The sequence below is a fragment of the Mytilus trossulus genome, chromosome 14 (assembly GCF_036588685.1).
Source record: "Mytilus trossulus isolate FHL-02 chromosome 14, PNRI_Mtr1.1.1.hap1, whole genome shotgun sequence".
Taxonomy (NCBI): domain Eukaryota; kingdom Metazoa; phylum Mollusca; class Bivalvia; order Mytilida; family Mytilidae; genus Mytilus; species Mytilus trossulus.
In genome coordinates, this window is record NC_086386.1 from 46127691 (window position 1) to 46152440 (window position 24750).

At 30.2% G+C, this 24750-nt stretch overlaps 1 protein-coding gene across 11 annotated transcripts in view; it reads left to right on the top strand.

Moving 5' to 3' along the window:
- The window catches only part of LOC134696548 (kelch-like protein 5), a 69706-nt gene that overhangs the window by 13327 nt on the left and 31629 nt on the right, over positions 1 to 24750 (top strand). Inside the window, exon 1 of one of the 11 annotated variants that reach the window (XM_063558403.1) lies at positions 8270 to 8404. The exons of 4 other annotated variants lie outside the window; for them this stretch is intronic. Coding sequence is in view for 3 of the 7 variants with exons in the window: in XM_063558397.1 (XP_063414467.1) it covers positions 16935 to 17020 (86 nt within the window). In the remaining 4 variants the exon portion in view is untranslated. Of the gene's footprint in view, positions 1 to 8269; positions 8405 to 16678; positions 17021 to 17233; positions 17255 to 18164; positions 18187 to 22480; positions 22574 to 23172; positions 23325 to 24750 lie in introns of those variants that run through there. 6 more of the 11 variants (XM_063558406.1, XM_063558397.1, XM_063558405.1 and 3 more) reach the window with 6 other exon arrangements.

Consider the following 24750-nt stretch of genomic DNA (forward strand, 5'->3'; position numbering starts at 1 on the left):
CAATTAGAATAGAAGATATATTGAAGTCGCCTGTAATACATGCCATATATATATATAACGTTTGTTAAAACAGGAAAATTTGTTCAGCCTTTGACCTATCTCAGACCTCTTAGTCATGTTTGTACCTGCTGCTTTCTATCAGGTGTTTTAAAGTATTTTACCCTTATGTGTAGTTGACTAAATCATGTGTTTAATATATAGTCTTCCAAAAAATGTTCCTTGATTAAAAGTTGTTAACAGGTAATGGTGATACAGCACTTTCAATCATTTAGATTTAGCTATAATTGTATTATAATTTCAACTGTAATAGTTCAGATAGACTCGTTCAGGTCATGATAAATGCACTGAAAACTGCCTGAATTTGTTGGCACCAAAATAATCCTTAAAACACAAACATGAAACATATGAAACAATGTCTATATTTGATTCTAGTTCACGCACTGCAGATTAGGTAAAAAGTTAGTCAAATGCAATTGGTCCAATGAGTTTTTAATAAAGTTTTAAGCTGACAGTTTCATATTGGAGTCTTAAGAAAATACAGGTTGTTCATCATGTTCATTTAGGACAACAAAATACTGTCATATTTTAAAATATTAATTTAAGGATTGGAAAAAGATGGGAGGGAAGAAAATTGTCATATCCCCATGGACAATTTAACAGTCATTGGTATGGGGACTGTGAAAATCACAAAAAAATATTGGTCCAGCAGGAGTTCCTTATAATTACAAATGTTAGTCCAGGAATTGATTGAACATCATAAACATGTTCAAGGTTTACATGGTTATATGGCAGCATTGTTCAAGGTTGATTTTCTGAAATTGTTTATTATCTCACCCCTTATTTTATTGATTTTGTATTTACATGATTAACATTGTATCACAGATCAAATTTATTTGTTCAGTGAGTATTCACTTGTTTGTGTTCTAATGTCAAAAATATTTTATAGTGGGTCTTTCTACAATGTTCAATGTTCTAATGTCACACTACTATGGATTCATTATTATTCATTGGATACAAATTTTTGTGGATTTTTGTGAATTGTACAACTGGTTGTTGGGTTGCTGCCCCTGAATTGGTAATTTTAAGGAAATTTTGCAGTTTTCGGTTATTATCTTGCATATTATTGTAGAAAGAGATAATCTGTAAACAACCATAAGGTTACAAGAGCACAATTATTTGTTTACGTTTTACCGGCAAGTTTTTTACCCCAAGATGGTACTCAGAATAGAATCCTATACGGCTTCTGATTGGTTGATACAGGATTGGAATTACATTTAATCGAAAGCTTATTCAATAAGGTTTAAAAATTGCCGAAAATCATATTCACATTTTTCGAAGTATAGAAAATATCTTCAATTCTGCACGTCGGAGCCATTAAAAATATGCCTTTTTCATTAAGCGAAAAAAGTAGACGATTTTTTTCAACTGCATTTTAGGTCAATTTGAGCCGCATGACCCTATATTTTTTTTTGGTTGTAATGCAAAACTGGCATTTCTAGTAACAGGAACTGCCACCTGTTTTTCCCTAGTTTGTGTAGTCTTCGAGAAAAAAAATTACGGAACACTAGTGGTATCCTATGGAAAATGCATTACGAATAATTGCGCTCTTGTAACCATAATGTCCAGCAGAGTAAGATCTTCAAATAGTCAAATGACCAAAATGGTCAGTTGACCCTTAAGGAGTTATTGCCCTTTATAGTAATTTTTAACCAATAGCATAGGTTCAGATTCCCCTATGTTACACGTCATCTAATGAGATGCAGATTTTATAGCTATTCTTATCTCTGAAAACCCGGATGTTGCTTGCGGACAAACACTCAGCATGATTAACTTATAACATGTACAGCAGTAATGCATATCAATTTGTAAAATTGGAAAGTAAACATTTATTTTACATTGTGTTTAACTATATTAATATATAATGATTAAAAATAAATTAACAAAAAATCTTACAAAATGTACAGTTGAATAGATTTTCAGTGTTTTATATTAATTAAATGTACTTATATTATCAATCTTAACAAATTTTTCCTTATTCTAATTTTCCTCTTTAGAGACCAGATTTTACTTTATTTTTCATTGTTGTAAACAATTATACAGTCCATACTTCTATAATGAATAAGTTTCACAATAATTCTAATAAAAGTATTCTCTGATTGTTATAATAATCACTGGCAGATTCAATTTTGAAGTAATTTATGTGACTCAATAGTTCATACTTTTTGCATTCTATTTTTGTGTAGATTTTGGCATGGAAAGACAAATTTAACTTAAAATGAATTAATTCTAATCTGAAACACAATATAAGAATTAGTATTTCAAATATATGATTTTGGTCTTGGTTAAGGGTATTTTAAATATATATATATGTATTTGATGGAATAAATTCCTTGCATTTGATTGTCTCACAGGGTCAATTATTAAAATTGTCAAAGCCTACTTGAATTCGAATATTATAAAGTCTATATCAAATATTTTTCAACAATTTTTGCACTTTGGTATGTTGAAAAAAAATTCCAGCACTATTAGGTGCTGTTGAAACCATTTTGATATGATATTGCGAATTTTGCATGTTTTTGTACATTATTTCATCAATCTCAAACCAAAATCAAAAAATAATTTCTATCCAGATTTTTTTTTTAAACTTAAACTTCCAACACATTGTTGTTTCGGTTGAAAAAGGTCCTTCTCGTACATTTTTGGGATGAATACTCAACATATGATAAAACACTTCAAAATTGCGGTTTTCTGTTGTCGTAAGTCTATTATTTATTTTTATTGAAAATGTCATTCTATTGTAAGAATCCTGAAGTACATAAACATGATAAATGGAGCTGTAAAACTTTGAATTTGAGTATAAGGAATAAAAAAAACTATTTGAGAAAGACTCTTGTGTGAAATAGATTCAGAGTAAATTAATTCCAAGTTCAAATAATAGCCTTTTCTATAGTAATTGTTTGTTTAATACAGTAACACTACTGGTATGGGATAAGTTTGTCCGCAAGTGAGACTGATTAATCAGTGAGAAGATAAGGTTAACTATAAATAGAACAATCAGATAATCTGAACCTATGCTATTTTCGTAATTTTTTGTTTATCTTTTACAAAAATTTTCTCCTCTAAAACTACTGGGCCAAATTTAACCAAACTTAGCCACAATCATTATTAGGGTATCTAGTTTAAAAAATATGTGCGGTGACCCAGCCACCCAAGATGGCCACCATGGCTAAAAATATAAAAATAGAACATAGAGGTTAAATGTAGATTTTCAACTCTGAAACCAAAACATTTAGAGCAAATCTTACAAGGGTTAAATTGTTCATCAAGTCAATATCTATCTACCCTGAAATGAATTTGACAACTGGTTGTTGGGTTGCTGTCCATCTGTGTCCTTTGTTTAATATGCACATAGAGCCAAGATGAGCGACACAGGCTCTGAAGAGCCTCTAGCTATATATATATTAGAATGTTGGTTTTCTATATGGTTTTACACCAGTCATTTTTTAGGGCCCTTTATAGCTTCCTGTTCATTGTCAGCCAAGGCTCTGTGTTGAAGACCGAACTTTGACCTATAACATGTATAATGGTTTACTTTTACAAATTGTGACTTGGATGTAGAGTTGTCTCATTGGCACTCATACCACATCTTTTTATATCTATATTATGTTCCAACACTAGCATTTCTCAGCTGTAAGTAGTAACTAATTAGAGTTAAAATTTCTGTCAAGTAAACGAAACAAACACCTCTGATTAACAAACAAGAGACTAGATAATGAGTGTGGTGTACTGGATTGATGCCCAGTATAGGTGTGAACTGAGTGTAACCTGCAGCTAATGAAAAACACCTTAGAACTTTCTACCTAGCTGTACTCTGTAATTGGATTAATTATCTTGTAATAAGTGAGGTCAGTTGCATAGAATAGCAGTATTTAGGTTAGGTCATTGGTTTCTAACAGAAATAATAAAGGGCAAAGGTGTCACTGACACAGAGGTCAAATTAAATGTTAGTAACTTGCAAAGGATCGACTTGTATTTAAGGGATGTTAGTATCAAGGCAAGAGACCGATACTTTGATTGAATAAAAAGATTAAGAATAAGAATATCCATTGAATCCAATTAAAACCAAATTGAATTGTAAACAGCATGGCTAAATGATTGACACTGTTCGAGTCATGGCACAAGACTGACATTTTTACTGGAAGAATTGTTTGTAGCAATGCAAAGGACTGACACTGTGACTCTGAAAGACACATTTCTAACATGGCAGAGGACTGACTAGTTTACTGTAAAAAATGTAAAGTTCTGACACTGAGACTGAAAGAATTGTTAGTAACATAACAAAAGACTGACACTGACTGAAATAAATGCTAGTTACATGACAAAGGACTGACATCATGGACATTGTGATTAACATAAATGCTAGTAACATGGCAAATGTATATAACACATTATACATTGTAAACAGTGGGGTAAATGTTTGACACATTCTACTATATTGTAAACAATGTGGTAAATGTTTGACACACTGTACATTGTAAACAGTGGGGTAAATGTTTGACACACTGTACATTCTAAACAGTGGGGTAAATGTTTGACACACTGTACATTGTAAACAATGTGGTAAATATTTGAAACACTGTACATTGTAAACAATGTGGTAAATGTTTGACACAACTTACATTGTAAACATGTGGTAAAAATTTGACACACTGTACATTGTAAACAATGTGGTTAATGTTTGACACACTGTACATTGTAAACAGTGGGGTAAATGTTTGACGCATTGTACATTGTAAACAGTGGGGTAAATGTTTGACACATTAAACATTGTGAACAATGTGGTAAATGATTGACACACTGTACATTGTAAACAATGTGGTAAATTTTTGACACAACTTACATTGTAAACAATGTGGTAAATTTTTGACACACTGTACATTGTAAACAATGTGGTAAATATTTGACACATTGTACATTGTAAATAATGTGGTTAATGTTTGACACACTGTACATTGTAAACAATGTGGTAAATATTCAACACACTGTACCTTGTTAACAATGTGGTAAATATTCAACACACTGTACCTTGTAAACAATGTGGTAAATATTCAACACACTGTACCTTGTAAACAATGTGGTAAATATTCAACACACTGTACATTGTAAACAAGGTGCTAAATATTTGAGGCATTATATATTTTAAACAATGGGGTAAATATTTGACACATTATGCATTGTACATACACAATGTGGTAAATGTTTGACAAATAAGAAAATGCCTGTTTAAGTCAGGAATATGACATTTGTTATTCATTATTTTGATTTGTTTGATCTTTTTGATTTTGCCATGTTATAATTAGAGACTTTCCTTTTTGAATTTTCCTCACAGTTCAGTACTTTAAATAATAAATTGTAAACAATTTGGTAAATGTTTGACGCATTACATTATACATTGTCAGTAACATGGCAAATGATTGAACCAAACTTTGTATTCCCCCTTTTGATTGTCAATGTAAAAGGTGAATATCTTGTCTAACTTCTTGTGTTCAGAGGTCAGTGGGTAGAGTCTTATGCTCTTACTGGATTTTAAAAAAAAAACTTTGTGAGGGATTCTTAGCTTTTTATATTTTCTTTTAATCTTCCCAGCTGGCATCATGATGATGTGTAGATCATAACAAATTCATGTAAAACCATAATAAATTCTTCATAGGAACCTTACACATTAAGACTGTTTTGACCTGCCGAAATTTTTTAACACTCACTTCAAAAAGATTTTGGTATCTGGTCAGGATGGTCTTAGATAAGATAGATGTGCTATAAACTATCACTAAAACTCATTACTACAGTCAAATAACTTATAAACTATTTATGTAAGAAACTAATGTATGAGTAATAATCATTATCTGTTGGGGGTTCATCAAAACATACTAAATCTTTTACTTGATCAATATAAGATTGTAAGATGTATAGTGACTCACACATTTAATGTATACTGGTGATTTTTAGGCTCTAACCTTCAGGCTCTTATCTTATTTATAACATATTGTAATGATTATAAATTCAGATCTAATGATTATAAATTTAGAGAGTGCTCTAAATAGTATTTTTTGTTTGGCATAAAAAAGGTCAGTTTTTCTGTGAATTTCAAGACTGTGAAGAGGGATCATTTCACTAATTGGACAGAATAATGTCTCCTCTTTTAATGATTTAGGGCATGTGGTTATTTCATAATTTTTTTTCTCATCACTCATGTATATTTCAATATTTACAATCATGTTCTCAAACGTTTGTTTCAAGATGAATTTCCATTATCTTTTTTTCATATAGAAAAAAATCATCTCACGACAATGAGTCATTTTCCATTGGACTTAACAGTGGGTCTTATTGAGGTATTGGACTTAACAGTGGGTCTCATTGGGGTCTAAACTTGATGCAGGATTGCTGATTTTTTTGTAAGTGTGACAAGTGAAAGTCAAATTATTGTGTCGTGAAAACGGGAAATGAGGTCTTGCTGGACCCGGGAAATGATAAAAAAATGAGAATTGCTAACTTATATAGTGTAAGCGGGGATCAGAACCCCCCCCCAATGAGACCCCCTTAACATTTAACATTTACCTTTCATCTTTAAGTTATTTGGTGGCATCCATGACTGATAAAGAAAATGTAGTAATAAATATTCCAAAGAGTTAAGTGACCTATTTTGTAGCCTTTCTTTCGTTTTCTTGGCCTCAATTATTTAACTCAATAATATATTTTTCTGTGAGAACATTGTTACTAAGTTTGTTCTTGGTATGATTTTTGGTTGCCTTTTGAGATCCAGTTATGCTTTATTTTTCAAGATATTAGTGACTTACAATTTCTACATCCACTTCATTTTGACTTAGATAGATAGATGTCTCATTGGCTATCATTATACTACGTCTCCTAATTTTAACATGTCATACAAACATAAATTGCTTAATATATAAAATTCTGCTAATGAATTTTGGGAATATTTCAAAGACAGTTTTCTTACAGCTTGAACTACTTTTGGAAAACAATGCGTGGTAATTTATTTATATGAAACTTAATAATTTGGGCTCACATTAGTTGAAAGTTTCTAATTCTGTCATAATTACTTCCAGCAAGAAAATGATATGCAGCCAAATGTCAACAGTGTAATGAATGTTATGAGGAAAGGCTTGAGTTAGCTCCCCTTGAACATAATATACATAACAAAACCTCAAGGATATCCTTGCTTTTGACAGCCCTTGATAAGTATAGTACTGTATTTAATTGAGTACTTGCACTTATATTGTATCTTCTTTTGAAATGTATTTAGTTATCTCCCTTGTACCGTCTGCTTTAGACTTGCTACATTGCTAAGTTGCTAAGTTCTACACATTTTTTCACTTAATTATTTCTTTCTCTTTAAAAAAAAAACTCTTTATAAATTACACTAATTAGTGTTAATCATATTAATTGTAAGTAAGTAAATCAGAGAGGTAACATTTGAGGATAAGACACTATAAGACTATATACAGTGCATGAAACCTGTATATAATCTGACACAATGAGGGATATGAGAAAAATGTCAGATTAAGCAGGGTGTCGGAATACTAATTTTTTTTTCTGCAGGGAATTCCTGCATATATATATGTGTGTGTTTTATTCCAAGGCAAACCTACTATTTTTTAAAAAGGGGGAGTGCATACTAAAAAATCTTTAAAAAAATAGAAATTGTATTTCAAAAAACATTTCAGCTATAATAGAGTGAGGCTTGGACTCTGGATTTGCCCTTGGTAACTTAATAAAATTCTTTAAAATATTGTTATCGGATCCAAATGAGATATCAACGAAGTTTAAGAATAACAATATTTTGCAACTGGAGAATGGATATAAGGGAAAGCATATGATACACAATACAAGAAAAGCTTAGAAACTTGGCAAAGTATTATTTAGCTACTAATTAAGTGCAGTACACTTAGTTGAAGGAGTAAGACATGGAAGTACTTGATATATAATGTCACTAACATAATGATAATAGTCATAAAACAATTAGGATATATTTTGTTAGGAGACAATAGGTTACGTTTTTGTAAATAATTCATTCTTTTCTATTTAACCATCTTGTTTCTTTTGAATCTATTGGATGACCATTTTGATTTTTGTTTTACTTTTAGAATTTTGAATTTGAGACAATTAGTTATGTGGTTTTGGATATGACTATAATTCCATTATTAAAGTTGCCTTTCTTTGGACCCCTAACATACATAGACAATATCATGTCATTGTCAAGGTTTGCCCTGGTAGAATTGTGACCCAACATTTTATCACAGATGTCAATATACATGTTGTAGTATACATGTTTAACAGGAATTAGGTTGGATTTTATTTTTTTCTAAGTTCATATAACTTGTAACAGGTATGTGTACTAAGACTACTATAGTTTGTTTACATAAATATACAAAATTTAGTTTAAACAATATTTATTCAAAAAAAGTGCATGAAATATAATAATACAATATAAATACAGGGATTCGGAAACAAGAAAAACTTATATAAATCCGTCTCCCATACAAAATTTGAATAAGAATATTTGATATGATTGTTGATGTAATAGCAATCCACCAAAGATCATACACAAGAGAAGAGAATTGATTATTATTATTTTTGACAGTCTCTTTGCAATGAGTACCTAAGGACCCACACTTAATAGTGTTCTATTTTGATATTTAAAATTAAATGTTACAATATGAAACATTACATAGACTTTTTATGTCCCTGCCTTTGCAGATCCTTGCTTTTACGTCTATTTGTGCATTAATACCTATGTGAATGTGGGTGGCATCACTTTTATCATTCTAGAGTTATGCATGCCTCTACAATTTTATTTCCATTCTCTTCATTTAAAGTTTGCCTTTAACAAATGTTATGAAACTTATGTGCAAGGCTTATTACCACAAAACACAGATCAAGTTAGAAATTTTGTGTCCTTACTTTTACTTTTTAGAGTTATGAAGCTTATACACAATGCTTATTTCCATAAAACTCAGATAAAGTACAAATTTGGGTAGTGTCACTTGACCATTCTTACCTCATGTTATATGCAAGCAGGGGTATCATCTGTGTTACATGAACATATTACTAATTAATTTATTACGATTTCAGACAAAAGTTTTTTAAAAAAGTGGTTCATGAGGAAATTTTTAAGTGACAGATTTACCGGTAGCTCAGTATGTTCAGACTTATTACACAAATTCTAAGAATTGAATGAATCTTTGAAGTGTCTTTACATGAAGAAAAGAACTTAGCAATACATTTCACTAGTTAAGGGCATTGAAGTTCAATTTAAAATGTTCAAGGCTAACTAAGATGAGGTTCTTCAATTATTTAGAAGGAACAATGTGATGTTGCATTATATGTATCAAAATATAGCCTTGTACACGACCAGCATGCTGAGCCTGGTTTTCAATATTGGTAAGTCTTCACACAAAGACAGTTTCCTTGGCAAGAGACATAAATCTGACTCTGAGCCAACCAGTTTTTGCTTGTACTATATCTAATCATGGTTTAATGAAAAACAACAAATCTTTTGTTTGTTTTGGCAAAGGTCATATGTACCCTTCAATTTTCAGGACAAAAGCTACTAAAGGACCACCCATGTACTACTCCAGATCAGATATTAATTGTTTTTGTCTATCTGTTTTAATGCTTGTAACTTTTTTAGACATTTAAGCCCAAGTCTAAAAAATTTCATCTTCAACTTCTCCAAAATAAAAATTATATATGGCGTTTATCAAAATTGTGAAATACATGCAACATTTGGACACACAAATTGACAATCAAAACCCTTGAAGTTAACCTTTCATTTAGATAGTTGGATGCACTTCCTTGGCCTGATCATGAAGTGGAAAAAACTCAAAATGAGCATTTATCAAGTTTATTAAGCTATTTCCAGTAAAATATTTTCTGCAATATAATTATTTAGGGGTCTCAAGTGACCCTTTCTGGCTTTTCTCAATGAAAATTATTTCCTTGTGGCAGTCAAGTCTCCACCACCTATCAATGTTGAATATCTTCATTTTCTATAACCTAGTTTATTGATTTACTATTTATTATTTTTAATCCCTGTCTTGATATAATTGGCAATGGACATAAAGTAAATAACAATCAATCATTTCTCTTCTATTCATTCTCTACTTTACATTCTATTTATTCTCCCATCTTTATCTCTAGATGCTTCCGATAATAGTAACATGTCGACATGCATTACATGATATAACAGTTTTTGTCATGATAGCTGATAAGATTCCTTGAATCAGTTCTTGTCTGATGAAAAATAATAGCTTGGTATGTGTTAAAAATAAGCTTGAGTTACCTCCCTTAGATTGGCTGGACAAAAGGATTTTTTTTCTGGCATTCTTGGTAATTTATATGTAGGTCAAGGTACGTGTACTTCTGATGAAAGCTAATTACCCATCCAACACCTGTGATTCTGTTGATAGAGTCCTACGGTAAACTTCTGAATCGCTACATTTATCTTTTGGCAACAGTTTGCATTTTATCATGTTTTTGTGAGTTTTTGTGAGCAGTACATCTTGATGGATGTGTTAACCTTGTATTGGTACTAAAAACTGGTCTTTAAAAAATAATTTTAATCAGGATGCTTGTTGAAGTACTAGTAGGTAAGTGTTTAGCTTCAAAATGTGTTTTTTCTTTGGCTTAAGAATTTGGTGTCATTGAAATTATCCAAATTAACATTGCTTTGATAAAGTATGCAGATATTTTAAGTAGTTTATATTATTCTGATAGCTTTTTCATAAATTCAAAAAGTAATATATTCTGTGACAGCCTGTTTGTAATGCATTTTGATATTGCAAAATACACATACTTAAAGACTAATATCTAATGAACAGTGCTTTAATTTAATAGAGTTCTTGAATCATACAAGAAATTGGTCTGGATCTGGACTTTTGGATATTTTAAATTTTTATCAGTCAAATTGTCTAGACTGACACTTTCAATAATTAAAATCTGGTTAAAGGAGGCTCGCGGGTATAAGATTTTCAGAAAAAAATCAAACATTTTAAAATTTTTCTTTACAAATTTATTAATTACCTGTAGTAGAAAAATGTTACTTCATCTTATGCTATAAGAATTTTTCCAAAAAATCAATACATGTTGGCCCCAGGTGACTTTTCAAATTAAGGAGATTTGAGATATCTTGAAAAAGCTCCAAATTATCTCCCTTTGGTGTAAAAATGCCATTTTTTGGCTTTAAAAATGAAATCTCTTTTTTAACTCATCGGTGACCTATATTTTTTATTGTTGTTTTCGAATAGGCTGTACACAAAATGAATAATTGAAAAATTTAACCAATTTCTGTAATTTAGTTCTTTTTTTATTTCGATATTACCAATATTTCCCCTATTAGTTCAACAGAAAAAAAGGACATTAACAAAAATGTATGCTTTTTTCAAAGGCAGATTGTGAGCGTAAATACACGATGACCCCATTTTTTTATTTCATTTTTCCTTTAGGTATAAGATAAAGTTAATTTATAGAAAAATATAGAGAAATCCTGTATTAAATAAAAAATTTGATTTAGATCCGCAAGCCCCCTTAACCCTAAATTTTGGGTGGAGGTTGTGTGGAATGTAGTTTTTGAAATTTTAATAACTGTCTTAAACTATACTGGATTTCTACCAAACTTTGACAGAAGCTTGTTTATGATCATAAGATAGTATCCAGAAGTAAATTTTGTAAAAATAAAATTCCATTTTTCCGTATTTTACTATAAATGGACTTAGTTTTTTCTGCGGGGAAACAAAACATTCACTCCGTGGTTAAAGTTTTTAGAATTTTAATAACTTTCTCAAACTATCCTGGGTTTGTACCAAACATGGACAGAAGCTTGTTTATGATCATATGATAATGTCCACAAGAAAATTTTGTAAAAATGAAATTCCATTTTTTCCGTATTTTACTTATAAATGGACTTAGTTTTTTTTCTGCGGGGAAACATTACATTCACTCTGTGGTTAAAGTTTTTAGAATTTTAATAACTTTCTTAAACTATCCTGGGTTTGTACCAAACTGGGACAGAAGCTTGTTTATGATCATAAGATAGTATCCAGAAGTAAATTTTGTAAATAAATAAATCCATTTTTTCCATATTTTACTTTTAAATGGACTTAGTTTTTCTGCGGGGAACCATTACATTCACTCTGTGGTTAAAGTTTTTAAAATTTTGATAACTTTCTTAAACTATCCTGGGTTTATACCAAACTTGGATAGAAGCTTATTTATGATCATAAGATTTTATCAAGAAGTAAAGTTTGTAAAAAGATTACTCCGTTTTTTTCTGTAATTTACTTTTAGATGGACTTAGATTTTCTTACAATCATAAAATAGTATATAGTGTATAGGAATATTTTTATTGGTTTTTTTCCTTATTGTTGTTGAGCCTGCGATTTGCAGCAAAAAATAGGCGAGACACTGGGTTCCGCGAAACCCTTACAAATTTTTCTTTTTAACATTTTTTTTTCTTTTGCCATTGTGTTGTGTGTTTCCAACTTATGATTTTATTTTTGATTGTCCCTTTCAATGGTGTCTTTTGTCTCCCTGATGTTAAAAAATGAGCTACATTTTGTATTTCTATCACTAGCGAGTATCTTCATAGCCAGTCATTTAAGAGTCACTGTACATGGCTGTTGTTAATTCTTTATAAAATATTCATTTATCCATACAAATTAAGAAATAAAATTTTGAATTTTGATTGTTTTATAACTCATTTCTGAATTAAAATGACTAATCCAGGGCAACGGTGAGTGAGTCTTATGACTGCTATAATTAAGCAGATATTTGTTGATTGGAATATTATAAATTCTACATAGATTTACAAATGCTTTTTCTTTTCTCAAAGGAAAATGGTATAGCAAAACAGTTAAAGTGGGTCTCATTGGGGTATAAGCGTGATACAGGAGTGCCGATTTTTTGTAAGCGTGACACATGAAAGTCAAATTATTGTGTCATGAAAACAGGAAATGAGGTCTTGCAGGACCTGAGAAAAGACAAAAAAATGAGAATTGCTTACGTACATAGTGTGAGCGGGATACGGGAATCTGACAAAACAGTAAGTGGGATCCGGGATCGGAACTCCCCAATGAGACCCCCGTTATAGACTTATGTTTGGCCATCAAATGCAAACTGTGACCCTGATCAACACCTGGCAAGGGGTAGCAGTTTGGTATTAGTGTAAAATAAAAAGTTATTGAACTTGAACCCAGTCAAAAATTAGATAAGGAGTCAATATTCTGTATAAGGAAGTAAAATATACCAAGTGGCAATGGAAATAGTGATACACATTGACATGTAGTCATTATGGAAATGTTTGATAACACTTCTGTGTCATATAAACTCATATTAAATGAGTTTGACTGTCCCTCTGGTATCTTTCTTCCCTCTTTTACATTGGGCTTCCTTAAAATTGTTTTGCAAATCCAGGTTGCAACTTACAGCATAATTAAGCCATGTTAAACCAATACAAAGAATATAAGATGATTAATATGAAAGCATAAAATATAGTATATATACCAATACACATAATTAACAGCGCCTGGTGATGGTTTTTAGCCTGACAGGTTTCGGTCCAAGAAGGACCTTCATCAGAGGCAGAATGGTGGATTAATGTTTGCACCCTATTTATATAGATATGTTAACCGGTGGTTGAGTAAACCAGCGGTTGAGTTAACTGACGGTTCAGATTTAACCGGCGGTTGAGTTAACTGGTGGTTCAGAGTTAACCGGCAAATCAAAGTTATCCAGTGGTATGCGTATTGGTATATATACAATGTACTATATTTTCATGCTTTTACATTTTTCTCACTGAAACACATAGTTAATATGGCTTCTACTAACGAAACTCCATTTGGAGTTAATGTGTTTAGAGACTACTTATTTCAGTACACCTTTCCTATATTGCCTATAACATGATTAATACATTGTATACATTCAGAGAAAGTTTTTTGGAAAAAGTACCTATTTGTGTTTACATGACTCTCTTCCTTTTTTATAGATTATAATCTGGCAGGTCAAATGAGCCTTGAAGAGCTAAAAATAATTGTATACAAAGATATGTAAAGTTTACTTTGTAAATTGACATCTTTCCAGAACTGGTTCCACCTAAACATTCTTAATATTTTAATATCCCATTAAGCTACCAGTCATTTTGTATTGAAATAACAAATCAAAACTTCCTTCAAAATAAACAGGATAGAATGAATGCTGGACTTTATCCAAATCCTTGATGAGATTGTATATATTGACCTGATTATACCAAATGTCAACTGACCACTGAGCTAAAATAAATAAATAAAACTACAATCTTGTTACAAATGTAAATTTATGATTTTGTGATCCTGATCATAAGATTGTGTTAGAAAATCATTGTCATGCTGAGATAGACATATACATGGCTGCTCATAGATAAGCTGTAATTTCCTTGAAGATACTCATTTTATATTTAATTTTCAAGGATGTGTGCTTTGCTGGATATCAGCAAATAAAAACACACCCATCTTGCTGTGTGCTTTGCAAATATTGTAAAAGTTTAATATGTCTTTGTTTTCGAATAAATTCATACTTTTATTAATTTAAGTGGAATCCGACTCTAGTACATGTATCTAGAAAAATCTTCATTGAGCTATTCCACATAAAAAATAAGTAAGAACTAAGGATGAATATATTGTATTTAACATTTATGGTGAAATAGTGATGTCTGTAATGGTTATATTTAATGCTATATGGTTTCTGTCAATTTCATGTTTACCCATGATCCCCTTTTTATACCAGGGATGTTTGATTCCATGTTTTAGGATTATAATCAATCTACCAATAATACTTTCAAGTATTTTAAAGTGGCAATCCATAAATGCTTATCCTGTTGCAAGGCTAAACTACTGCTCCTTTCAAATATATCTCATTTCTCATGGCAGTCTAAATTTCTCATACCTTAATCCCAGATGCAATCCATTACAGAACCTACCTATCATGCCTATTGTATTTTTATTGTTCATTTTGTTCTAGTCCTGAATATGTATGAAATATTTACCAGTGGAGGTTAAGCAACCAACAGTCAATCATTATACTTATTTCAAATGTAAGTATACTTCCACTGACTTCTATTTTATCTCCATCTCAAATCAATTTTATTATCTTACTTTACTTTGAATTTAATGCTAATTCTTAGTTGAGGTAAATACTCATGATTTCATTCTTTTTACCTTACAAATAGAGGTGAAATGATTTCATTCTTTTTACCTTACAAATAGAGGTGAAAGTTTGGCATTTCTACATATATAGTTGTTCCTTATTTGTTAGCTTAATCTCAGTTAGATTGCCAAATGTAAAAACTATGATTGCTTAAGTCACAAAAGTGTAATTGAGTTATCTCCCTTTTACCATATTTTCCATTTTATAAATTCTCTAAGAAAAGTAAGTCAGATACTTGACCAATCCTAATACAATTGTACAGAGTCAGAATTGTATTATAAATGTTACAATCCTACAATTCCCATACCAAATCAGCACCAATTAGTACATCTTTAACATATTGAACTTTTGCAAAATCAATTCTTGGACAGTTATAAGGATACTACAGAGAAATGGTCAATGTCCATTAAATCTTATAGTGTTGCTTAGCAGATGCTTTTCATTATTCACTATGTCATTTTGTGTTAAAGGCAAATAATGATTATTTCAATCTGTCACTTAATTGATTTGGGTCTTCTAAACAGAAAAGGAAATGTTCTTTAGTAAATAAGAGTTCCATTGGGCAGGACAAGAAAAGGACAAAGAGGTACCCTAAGGGAACTTAAGTTTCATTGGACAGTACATGAAGGTTAATTCTTTGAAAGTCATGTATGCAACAATGTTTTGCTATAGTTATATATTTTAATACCTTTTCTGGATACATGTAAATAAAATTATAAAGTTCCTTTCTAAATGTATTCGGGGCCTGATGGGTTATTTTTGTTCTTCATGATCAAAGCATTTTTGCTACCGTGACTATATTTTTTTATATATATATTTTTGTGATCTGTGATCATGGAAATTTATTTTCTGTGAATCGTGATTGACAAAAAAATCAACTTGTGAATCGTGATGAGACCCCATCAGGCCCCTCATGTATGTTCAAAACAAAATTCATAACTGACATTAAGTTATTATATAGAAATAACTATTGTTTACTTTACTTTGTTATTTTTTGTTATTTTAATATATATTGAATTAAAACTAGATAAGAGTTTTGAAATCAGTTCCACATACTTTCAACAGGGACTAGTAAATTGTATAAACCCAGAAGGGTTTTGTAAAAAGGCCATTACTGCTATATGTCTCTGATGCTATATGAGAAATGCAACAGAAATTAAAATAATCTGATATCTGTAAAAAAAAAAGTTTTCAAAAGTTAATTTTAAATGAAATTTATTCCTGGAATTAAATACATTAATAAATCTATTGAAAAATCATTTCTATATTTTTTGAATTATTGGTGTATTGAACTATAAGTGATCTGTTGATTGAATTTTTATTATCAACAATCAGTTAATATCAATATAAATTATCTCATTGTGTCTTCAGGGCAGTAGACAGTATTGATTATTGATAAGTTGTCTCCCCTTTCAAGGTGAGATAATACAGTTTGTGTATTACATAGTAAGATCAATAAACTTGCAGGTGCAAAAGTATTTACCTATACCTCAAGGCAATTTATTGTTATGTCTGATCATGTGACTAAACAGTCGTGACCCAATATTAAAGGTGAAAATCGTTCAAGTATGCGAACAGTTTCTTAATATGGGAAGTAAACTATGAAAAAACAATGGTGGACCTATTTAACTTTTGTATTTGTTTGAGATATTGAAATCATATAGAAAGTTTTTAACAAAATGGGAGATGATTTAAATATTCCTTCACCTCATAGAAATCGTTTAATGAGATTGTCAAGATCCGTAAGCCATGATATGAACAACAGGTAAATAATTGTTTGTTTACATGTTTATATGTATTGTTTTATCTGTTTGTTTATGACAAACTTTCAAAGGTATTTTGATATGTATATATACCTTTCTATGTGTATTAGATTCACTATGTCTTTGTTCATGATTTAAATAATGATATTTATAAATGTGACACAGTACTAAAGTATCTGGTCCTTTATTGTTAATGTGAAGGACTTATAAATCTAGTGAAAAGTGTAAACAAATCGGTGAGTCAGTCATACTTAATAGGTCAACTTTCTACTTATCAATATTTATAATTTGTACAATCATCAGACTAAATACTATAATTTGGTAAAATGGACTAAGGCAATATATGTGAGATGCATTCTTATACTGTACCAAAGGCAGAGAAAATACCTAAACATGTTAGATTCTAACAAAAATTACCAGGGTCATAAAAATGTAATATAAATAAGACATAAAATAAATTTTATTTATCATTTGTTGTTGGATGTCCATTTTGTACTGGTGCTCTTACTCTCTGTGAAGGTGTGAATGCTTTCAATGTATCAGCTTTTAAGGTGTTGTAGCTATAAATCAACAAATTTACTATAATCTGGCATTGAAATGCAAATTTACAATGGTTTTTTTATTGTTTGTATAGTTTTAAACCACAAATGTGTTTTCCAAGAATTTTTTTATTGGGTTTAAACTATCTTAGTATTTATTATAATGTTTATCTTTAAGCAAAGGTCAGTGGATCAAGTTTAAAGTACTGATTCCAAATAAAATAATACCTGGAAAACTTCCCTAATTTGGGAAAATATTAACCATTTGCTGGGTTTTGCACAACCTTACAATATCAAAGGTCCTTCTTAAAGATTTCCCATGTTTTTATCATGTAAGGTAATAATACTGGTATATTTCATACTGTAATACTATAAATATTGTTGTATTTAAAGTGAGTAAGCAGATGACACTTGATTTTCTTGAAGAAGTTTGTCGGGGGTGTTTGTCAAAATTAAGCTCAGACAAGGATATTGTCAACACGCTTATTATCAATTAACAATAGTACTTAGAGGGTAGAAATAAGTGTGTCAACACCCATTGTAATAAGGCTGTCATTTGTAATTTACATTCTTCGCCTACATTAGGACTTCCTATACTTATAAACCATATTGATTGTTTCACTGGAACAGTAAGAATTTTTTTATATACAGAAATATTTATGCTTTATATTAGTGGCAAATATTCATATAACTTCCAGTGTTATTTGTATTGTGCCTATAGTCATGATAGTAATGCTCATATTCAGAGTAACATGAAATTGTTAAATATTTTTAAAGATATTAAATTTTATTTATGGTGACAATTCTTGAAAAGGGCCTATGGCTGAAACATTAACCTTCATTGATAATGAAATAACTTTATATTGTTTTCTTCTGTTAAACTTAAAACCAAAACAAATGCTATCTTAAACCTCTTTAGATACATGAAACTAGCACTTACATAATATATGTCATAATAAAATCAAAAAGAAGAGTTACAATAAATTTCCTTTCCTGACCAGTATAATTTTTGGTCTTTTTATCTTTTTAAAATAGATCATCTGTTATAAGTCTTAAGTTGACGAAAAATGTCTGGGGTACAAAATTTTATGCCTCAGGTATCTAAGTGATAAACTGAGTCCTTAAGTAAACAGTCTAGAAGGTAATGTTCTGAGGGATGTGCATTTGGTGTTACGTAGTCATAAAACCTCTGAGGTGTCTTCAAATGTTAGCTTATTTCAGTAGGTATTTATGACAATTTTCTTCCTCCAAAAAATATTTCAAATATTTGTAATATGATTTAAACTTGTGGTAAAAATGATTGTATATAGTGTTAGAGTAATGGGGAGATAACTCTTGATCATTATCAATTTTTGTGACAAAAGTCCTTATTTTAGTTGGTTATTTTTGGTTGGAATTTTTCGCAAATTATACCCCTCCTAAACATAATTTTTAAAGAATATACCACGAAAAAGTATTTATTTGATTTTAACAGTAAGATCAGTGTTATGTCTTTTCAAGAACACTCAATTCTGAAAATAACCCTTTTGTGGTCTCTGTCACAAAATGAGACATTTCCCTGATAGAAACCAATATATAAAAGACAAAAATATCTCTAACCTTTTCTTTAATAGCAACAAAGCTGTCTAGTTTGCTTCCCTCATTCGCCACTTGAGAAGACTTACTACTGTATTATGACTTCTCTTGTCTTATTATAATTAAATTTAAGACTTCAGAAGTAGCTTAATTGTATAATAGGTTTATAAGTGTCTCTAAAAGGTTTCCTTAGAAGTATAATGAGAATTTGATGATTTTTAACCTATAAACAGACTTCTGAAGGAGGCCTTTTGAAGTGCACTCCAATTTGGATGAAAATTTTGATGGGTGTCAGAGAAAATGAGAAGATTTATTTGAAAATTATTTCTCAAAGGTTGAAACAGTTTGAAATATTGTAGCCCAGTTTGAAAATTTATACTAATTAAGCTTTTTGTATCAATGCCAGCACTTAAGAACCACAAATTGTATTGAAACTTCTGAATTTATAGATACATTTAGTACAATGCATTTGATATTTCTGAACCAATTGATTTTGCTAATTTTTTATATTGTTTAGTGAGCTTGAAGGTAATTGTACCAAGATAAGTTAAGGATTGAAATTGCTGTTTGATGTAATACTAGTAAATTATTCCTAGTTTTATGCCTAAAAATAAAATTTTGAATAAATAAACAAGCTTATTAATGTAAATAAGTACAGATTATCAGGTTGTCTGCATATCGATATTGTAAAAGTTCAGCTACAAATCAAGATACGATATATTTATATATATTTTTTTTGGTGACAGCCCACTGCGAACAATTTAAAAAAAAAACATCGTATTTTGTCCTGAGAAGGTAAAAGTTTTTAGAAATTACCTTTCTGAGAGCATTTTATTAGTGAATTAAGGCATTTAAACAAATTCAAGGAGTCAATTGAAGATCGACAAGAGTTAAGATAACACTTTATAAAAAAAATTACGTGTGTTTGAAGCCCCTTTCATCTTTTGTCAGCTTTGTCTTAGGGAGTTTTGTTTCTTCAGAAATCATGTCAGAACCACATTACAGACTCAGCTAATGATAATTACTAGGGTATTGAAATTCCACCATCAAAGGTTACAGGTATCAAACACAATGCTTGAAAATTAAGGTAAATTTTGTTTGTCCGGAAACCCTTTCTGAATATACCTACACTAGGAACACTAAGAAACTCAAAACTTTGAATGCCAACATGTATAAATACCTTAATACTTAAGGAACCCATGGGAGCTACATGACAAGAATGAGACCTGTGAAAAAAAGCTTTATTCCCCTTTTAAAAGGTCAACTTTTTCTGATCGAGATAGTACCTTAGTTAAAATTAAAGAAAAAAGAAAATTTGAAATAACTTGATGCATAATACCTTTGACCATGAAAATAAAAATATTTAAGATTAAGGCTTATGGCCAGTGCATTATAGTACATATATAGGTACATTTGTAGTTAAATCAAAAGATCATGACAATGACATCAATGCTATAATTAAGAAAACAGAGGAGGTCTTACGTGTCTTATGATGAAAAAGATCATGATATAACAAGATCATCAAACATGGTTTCGATTATATAAATGTGTTTAAAATATATATACAAGATTCAGTTCTTTTGGCTCCACTGAAGTTTAAGTTCAGACATAGATGGTTGTAAGACTGACAGGCTTGTTTGACGGTTTCTTTGTACTGACAGTCATTCTGGATTTTGTACCTATCAGTTTACCTTCCCAGTATATATACCGGCTGTGATAAAATGTTGTTTACTTGGAGAATGATGTAACTTTTGGTCTTGGTTCATTTCCGATTATTTGCCCACTTTACTTCAAATAAATAAATTCCTGTGTGGGAAAATGATTTACTTCACATGGTTACAATTTGATCATTGATAAGAAAACCAGAATTTCTAACACTCTGTACTGTTAAATGGTTTGTTTTTAAAAAAAAATCTGAATTTTTAAAATGATTTTTATACTGATAGTGTATGATTATCAGGAACCTTGCTGAGAATAGGTGTAACTTTTATGAAAGTTTAGATGTCACAGAGTTGGAAGTGTACAAAAAGACATTTATTGTGTGAAACCTTAGACTGAATGTCCTTGTACAATGGAAATTGTCTGAATCATATTGCTTGAATAACATTGAGATTAGAATTGTCATGGGAAGTTCATTAAATCTGATATATATTGGTTTGCTTGTTTGTAAGGTTTAAGCCCTGAATACTTTATTGTTCCATAGCTTGCCTGTTACAAGGTCATTTTTATGCTCCACCTTGAGGGGCATAATATTGTCTTTGGTCAGTGCGTCCTTCGTTCGTCCGTCAGTCTGTTCATTCTTCTGTTCATCTGTCCGTCTGTTCTGCTTCAAGTTAATTTTAAGTTTTAGTTACACATGTATCCCTATGATAAATCTTTCTATTTTTAATGTCAAATTAAAAATTTTACCCAAATTCAAGGTCCACTGAACATAGAAAAATGATAGTGTGGGTGGGGCATCCATGTACTGGGGATACATTCTTATTTACCCTTATAAACATACCCTCTTTTTCAAGTAGCAACCAAATGAAATGTCTATTCTTCTTTATAAGATGTAAATTTGTTCTGGTCTGAAATAGACTAAGTATTTGTCACTGGACATAGAAGCAAGCATCATTAAGGGCCAGCTGAAGGAACCCTCCGGGTGCGGGATTTTCTCGCTGCATTGAAGACCGTGGTCTTCGGCTGTTGTCTGCTCTATGGTCAGGTTGTTGTCTCTTTGACACATTCGTCATTTCCATTCTCAATTTTATCAATCAAGCAATCAATCAGTAAGTGGTATGTTTAGACATGTTGTAAAAAATATCTATGATAGTCTTAATAATGTTATTTCTAGTCTCCTTTAGTTGGTAATTTTTTACTGATGTTAAAAGGTCTCATATCAATAACTATATGTCTAATTGTTTGAGACATACTCAGCCCACCTCTTGATTTGTCATTGCCTAAAAATTTTGATTTAATATTTGTTTTCATAAAAGAATTTTAATGCTTTTGACATAATTTAAAATAAGTCATTGCACAAATTGCACAAATCCCTTAATGAGGTAAATTTAAGTTACATCTAGACATCTGACTTTCGTCAACATTCAAACATCATATTAATTTATAATTGATTTTTTTTTTTTTTTTTTTTTTTTTTTTTTGAAAATAATCAATGTTCTATTATTATTTTTTAATATCAACATAATAGTTTTGAAAATTGATATTATGTAAAACATCTGCCGATATTGTATGGTACACCTGGTTGATGATTGGATGCAGAAGTTGTCTCTTAAAGTGTCGATTCTATGTAATCAACAGTTGACAAATTAAGCAATAATGGAATAGTAGTGATAACAAGTGTTTTGCCTGTGTCAGGAAATAAAATTAGTAGGATTTGATAGAACACAAATTTGTGATGGAAAAATATATTTTCTCAAGAACTTCTAATAAACATTACAGGTATGACATTTTCACTTCATTTAAAGCAGTTTTAATTTTATTATTTTTCCATTTTATTTTAAATTTTTTGAAAATTTTAGCAAATGATCGGATATAATTCTTTTGAATTGTATTATTTTTCTTAATGTTCATGCAAATGAAAAGGATGTATAATACTTTGCAGTTCCCAAGTTATTAATTAGTGCACTGTAATAGCACTACATAATAGAGGATGAACTTCCCACCTAAGTTACTGTTAAATGCTGTCAGAGTTAATGAAAGGCTATCCAATGCAATTTTTTTTTACATTTTGAAGGTGTTAACTATTTTGAATTCCAAATATTACATTATTGTAAAAATCCCCAATATTACAAAATTGTAAAAAAAATCCCATATATTACAAAATTGTAAAAAAAACAATTAACAATCAATTTTGTTGAAAAATTATTTGAAGAGACAGTTTGGTACATTATAGGTTAAATAGGAAAACTGGTTTCATATGTCTTTCCATGTTGCACATGATGTATTGAAAATCAATGCTATTTACCTACTTGAATTAATATTAGCACCAGCTGGTGTGTAAAGACTTCAATGTCAGTCTCTCTCCACCTGACTGATGGGGCAAGTCATCTAGCTATACAGTCTGACTCTTGTGATGACATGTATTAGACAATCATAATGGCTTACACATAACATGCAGTGCACAATTGACAAAATTATTGGATTTTATTTAAAAAATGGATAAATATACCATTTCTAGATATTATCATAGGTAGGTGGCTCTTATATCATTTGAATTATTATATACATTCAAAATAAAATTGACTTATAGAAAACCTTTAATGAATCATTTACAATGATTTATGAAATTGACTAATTGGAAAATTTGATCATGTTGATATAGATGCATTATATAAAGACATTGAAAATATATAATGATTTATTTATGCATATTGATGTATATCTCATATTTCTTTTTATGCATAGCCAATATATTCAGAATGACGGTTATATTGAATGTGAAGAAAAAAAGTGCTTTTCTAATTATGTAAATTTAAAATGTTTCCAAAATAATAAATTGATAAAAAAAAAAAAATAGGAGGAGACAATATTTTCGCTGGCGTTAAAAACTTCTAAGTTGTGTGAATATTAAAAAGAGATATGCCAATGATTGAATTATATAATAAACCTCATACATCACTTTCGTCATTATAACACAAAAATTATACAATTTTTTAATAATTTTATTTTCCAAATCTCATGGAAAAATACATTTTTTATTTGCTAATAATAACAAAAGATAGTACAGTACAGTTTTATTGTAAAATATTTACAATTGAATAAGTTATCAGCTGATGTCAATTTAAATGTTTATTGTATGTCTAATATTTTCTGTAACAGCATGTGAAAATGGTTAAATTATTCAAGCCATGAAAAAACATTCTACAAATAAGATTCAACAGATGATCAATATAGCCGTGCCTGGTGACAGCGAAGAAAATAACCTGTTTATCTTCACAGCTCATGCAACAGCTTTTCCCGTAGAATGAATCATCTTTTTTCCTATTGTCACATTCTCTATCAGATCAATTCCGGAGATTTTCACCTGAAAAAGCACTTTAAGTTTAATCTGCTGTTATTAAATCGATGAAGAGTATCATTAGTTCTTTGATTGCAGTATCAGGTTTTGTCCTTTGACACAATTAAGATAAGAAGGGAAATAAAATGCATGGGTTATGCTGAAACCATAGTTTACAATGTGTAATCAAGTATGTTGTTCAAATTCTTATCATGTTTTTCTGTGATCAGAGACTGTAGAAGTCAATAGGACAAGAATATTATATAAACTTAAGCTTACAGAGTTAAAGTCAGATTGTGTCAGAGAATATGTCAATTTCCATTGCCTTTGGACAAACATTTGTTTTTATTATTTTAAAAGCGACATGTTTGCCTAAATGTAATGTTGTTGCTGCTTTTCATACACAATTTTTGACTTAATTCATATCAGCCATTCATAGTTAAAGACCTACTGGTGGCCTTCAGCTGTTGTCTGGTTGTTGTCTCTTTGACATATTCCATGATTTCCCATTTCCATTCTCAGTTTTATAGAACAAAAAGATTTAATGACTTTGAATTTATGACTTACTGTACATCAGATTTTATATCAGAAACAATACCCTTATATTGTATATTCTTTC